Source organism: Rhinopithecus bieti, unplaced genomic scaffold (genome assembly GCF_001698545.2).
Source record: "Rhinopithecus bieti isolate Rb0 unplaced genomic scaffold, ASM169854v2 scaffold_17174, whole genome shotgun sequence".
Lineage (NCBI taxonomy): Eukaryota > Metazoa > Chordata > Mammalia > Primates > Cercopithecidae > Rhinopithecus > Rhinopithecus bieti.
In genome coordinates this window covers 1,633,208-1,637,333 of record NW_016808962.1, presented here as the reverse complement: position 1 = coordinate 1,637,333, position 4,126 = coordinate 1,633,208, and the positions used below count along the sequence as shown (strand labels likewise).

The window sequence follows — 4,126 nt, the reverse complement described above, 5'->3', positions numbered from 1 at the left end:
CGGGGCGGGGGCGGCGCTCACCACGGCGCAGCCTCTGACCCACGTCTACCAGCAGTTCGGCGCCCACCCCCAGGCGGAGCGGCTCCCCAGCGCGGTTGCGCCCGGCCCCGAGCTCGTGCAGCACCAGCGCCAGCGGCAGCGCCCGGACCAGCTCCACGGTGCCTGCGGGGAGAGGGGCTGAGACGCGCGGGCTCGGGAAGGGGTGGGGGCTCGGGAAGGGAAGGGGATGGCGGAGGCGGGAGGACGAGGACTCCCCCGACGCTCACCATCCGCGGGCGCCAGCAGCTCCTCCTGCTGCTGGGCGCGAGGCAGCAGCTGCCGGCGCTCTGCGGGGCTCCCGGAGCACAGGGCTCGGGCCAGACCGGGATCCACGCCCTGCGCCGCCAGCATCCTCTCGAAGCGGCCAAGAGCCGAGCCGTCGTCCAGCGCCGCAGCCACCCGGGCAGCGCCCTCGGCCTGAGTCCCCGCGTGTCCGCTGAGCCAGAGCAGGGCGCCCCCTGCGGGCGGGGACGGGGCTTAGGCGCGGCCGGGCCAGGGCGGCCCCGGCGGGAAGCACCCGCCTCCGCCGCTCCCCTGCACCCCGTCCCCCTCACCAAGCGTGGTGACCAGGTCCCTTAAGTCTGGCGGGCCTGCGCCGTCCATGCAGAGCAGCGCCTCCTCCACCTCCAGGGCGTTGCCCACGCAGCGGCCCAGGGGCTTGTCCATGGCGGTCAGCGCTGCCGCGACCCGAAGCCCTAGGCTGGCTCCCACACCAACCTGCGGAGACGAGGCTCAGCGTGGACCCCACATGGCGGGGCGTCCTGCAGCCGGTTCTTTGTCGAACTCCAGCCCCTGCTGCACCCTGGGTTGCCAGCCCGCCAGGATGAAGTCAGTGAAGTGCCACACCTCGCCATGGGACCAGGAGGAACTTGTACTTGGCCTAGGAGAGGGACGCCACAGAGGGCTTCCCCAGGCCCAGGCCCAGGCCCAGGCTGGGCCAGCCTTGACCTCTAAAGTTACAGCAGGTTGGGGGGCCGTGAGGGAGGGAAGGACTTCGGGCAGAAGAGGGTGGGACTGGGGTTAGGCAGGACTGCTGAGTGGAGGGAGGCAGTGGGGACGAGAGGGGTGAAGGGTAGGATGGCCCGCATGAAGACGCTTCCCCAGGAAGAGGCCACACCGCTCACCAGCGTCCTTGCCAGCTCCCGTGCCTGCTCCTGGTTGGGGAAGACGGCAGCCCCTCCGAACTTAACGTCCACCACCAGAGCAGACAGCCCCTCCACGAGCTTCTTACTGAGGATGGAGGCTTTGGAGGCAGAGGAGATTGGAGACAATGGAGAACCCGGAGCTTTTTGGGAGACTTGGGGGATGCCGACTTTGGGGTCAGGGGCCCTGAGCATTGAGGGTCAAGTCCCTTATGGGGGTGGCAGCAGCTGGTGGGTTGTGTATCAGGCCACCCCACATGGTGGTGGTCAGGCATCTTGTGATGGGGGTAGGGGGGCACACGGTTAGGTGACAGATAACTCCTAACGAGAGGACCCTGACTTGAGTTTGGAGGTCGGGGCCTATAACATGCAGAAGCAGGCCATGGAGTCAGGTCACCTGTGATGAGTGGCAGGCTGTCCACGGTAGCTGTCACATCTCTGGCTGCATATAGGATTCCGTCTGCAGGGACCAGCTGCTCACTCTGACCCACGATACAGCAGCCCGCCTGCTCCAGCAGTGCTTGCATCTGGTCAAACATCCCCTATCCTCAGTGACTTCTGGCAAATGACCCAGAGCCTTTTTTTTTTTTTTTTTTTCTAAGACAGAGTGTTGCTCTGTTGCCCAGGCTGGAGTGCAGTTGGGACAATTTCGGCTCATTGAGACCTCTGCCTCCTGGGCTTGAGTGATCCTCCCACCTCAGCTTCCCAGTAGCTGGGACTACAGGTGCATACCACCACATTGGGCCATTTTTTTTTCTTTTTTTTTTAAAGATGAAGTTTTCACTATATTACCCAGGCTGGTCTCCAACTGGGCCCAAGCGATCCTCCCTCTGCCTCCCAGAGTGCTGGGACAGAGTCTCACTCTGTTGCCCAGGTCGGAGTGCAGTGGCATCATCACGGCTCACTGCAGCCTAGACCTCCCAGACTCAAGTGATCCTCCTGCCTTAGCCTCCTGAGTTGCTGAAACCACAGGTGCGCACCACCACACGCAGCTAATTTTTTTATTTTGTAGAGACGGGGTTTTGCCATGTTATCCAGGCTGGTTTTGAATGCCCAGGGTCAAGGGATCTGCCATCCTCGGCCTCCCCAACTGCTGGGACTACAGGTGTGAGCCACCGTGCCCTGCCAGCCATCCGTAATTTTGACCAACTCCTCGTTTTATGATCCTGATCAAAGTTCCACTGATGATTTTGGCCCAGGCCCATGAGTAACCTTGACCAGTGTCCTTATTAGTGACGCTAATGATCCACCAGTGATCCTTTAGTGATTCTGGCCAGGGTCTCTATCATCAACCTGGATCAATGACTGATCCGTGCCCCACCCCCGTACCTGCTCTGGTCTCTGGGTGACATTGAATCCAGGAACAGACTCCAGCTTATCCAAGGTGCCTCCTGTGTGCCCCAGACCACGTCCGCTGATCATTGGCACCTGGTGGTCAGGGATGCTGAGTACCCTGCACAGTACCCCTCCCCACCTCCATGTAACCCTTCACCTTCCCTGGCTAAGACTTCAGTTGGATTTAGAAAGTATTTAAGCAGCTATAGGGGTGCCCAGCTGGTAAGGGAATGGAAAGGAAGTTTTCTCGGTTGAGAAGTGTCAGTAGGGGGAGGAGGTTGGTACCCGTCCCTGGGGGAAACAAGGCTTGGGGCAGAGGGAGAAAAGACCTCGGCTCTTCCCTTGGGGGAGCTGTCTGGGGACCCAAGGGGAAAGGGGTCTGAATTCCATCAGTGGATCTTTTTCCTGCTCCAGGGGCCTGGTCTGGAGCCGGAGGGGCCCCAAGCTCTGTGCTGGAGAGTGGGGTGGGGAGAAAGCCTGTCTTGGGGGCTTTGGGCCAAGCCTGAGGTTGGGAGCTGCCTGTGGATGGCCTGGCTGCTGCATGTGGGGTCACAGGCTCCCATCTCGGAAGGAGGTGGTTTCTAACCTTGCAGCCACACGCCGCCAGGGCAGGTGCGAGGACCAGGCTGACCTTGTCGCCTACACCCCCTGTGGAATGCTTGTCCACAAGCTGCTGGTGCCAGGCCTCTGGCCACTCCAGCTGCTGCCCCGACTGGGCCAGGGCCTGGGTCAGCACTGAGGTCTCCTCCAGATCCATGCCCTGAAGTCGGATCGCCATCAGCATGGCCCCTGGTAGGTGGGGGTACCCGTGAGGGTGGCAGCCCACAGCAGTGGGGCACCCTGGGGCCGGTGCTGGTGGCAGGGCACTGTCGCACCCCCAGGGACCCATAGTCTCTTGGGCTGACCTCCCGGTCGGGGTCAGGAACGCCCAACCCTCCCCACGCACCGATCTGCACGCCCTGCGCGCTCCCGTTCACCACAGCGGCCACGAAGCCCCTGATGTCCGCTTCGCTCAGGCGGCCTCCGTCTCGCTTCATGCGGATCAGCTCCGGGAGCTGCTTGGGCTCTGGCGAGGGGTCGGGAAGTCCCTGGCTCCCTTCCCCGGAGAGGTCACCAGGCGCGGGTGGGGCTCCGGTTCCCACCCTCATCGAGGCCGCCATCGCTCCGAGCCTGCGGGGATGCCTGACACGTCCGGGGTCTGCGGCCTCCTGGCGTCGGTGTCTGAGCCACGTGCTCCTGTCCCGACCCCCTTCCCGTGTCTCTCCGGTGTCCGCCCCTCGGTCCCGTGTCTGTGTCGCCCTTGTCCGTATCTGGCGCCCGCTTCCCGCCCGTACCTGCTCAGGGCGGCTGCCCTCGCCCGCCTGCTCCGGATCCCAGCCCAGGTACCCGGCCTCGCCCTCGGGTCGGGACCGTAGGGTTCGCGCACAGCGGTCCACTGCGGGCGGCGGGGCGGCGGCGCCCCAGGACAGCAGGCGGGTGGGGCCGCCTGGCGGGCGGGGCTCAGCAGTCGCCGCCCCGGGGAAGCCTCGCGCGCCGCGCCCCTGCCGATCCCCCGGTGCCCCCGGACACGCGGGACTTCCGGGCCGTCGGGGCCCGGGGCCGTCGGCGGG

General features: G+C 64.4%; 1 protein-coding gene across 2 annotated transcripts in view; it reads right to left on the bottom strand.

Moving 5' to 3' along the window:
* TYMP (thymidine phosphorylase) overlaps window positions 1-4,119 on the bottom strand; it is a 4,795-nt gene extending 676 nt beyond the window's left edge. The window contains exons 1-9 of one of the 2 annotated variants that reach the window (XM_017888098.1): window positions 3,851-4,119; window positions 3,463-3,698; window positions 3,103-3,305; window positions 2,511-2,609; window positions 1,579-1,708; window positions 1,164-1,282; window positions 594-756; window positions 267-497; window positions 22-162 (exon numbers count right to left, since the gene is read on the bottom strand). In XM_017888098.1, the coding sequence (XP_017743587.1) occupies window positions 22-162; window positions 267-497; window positions 594-756; window positions 1,164-1,282; window positions 1,579-1,708; window positions 2,511-2,609; window positions 3,103-3,305; window positions 3,463-3,676 (1,300 nt within the window). In that variant the 5' untranslated portion in view covers window positions 3,677-3,698; window positions 3,851-4,119. The remainder of the gene's footprint in view (window positions 1-21; window positions 163-266; window positions 498-593; window positions 757-1,163; window positions 1,283-1,578; window positions 1,709-2,510; window positions 2,610-3,102; window positions 3,306-3,462; window positions 3,699-3,850) is intronic. The other variant, XM_017888097.1, reaches the window with a different exon arrangement.
* Window positions 4,120-4,126: the final 7 nt, after the last annotated feature.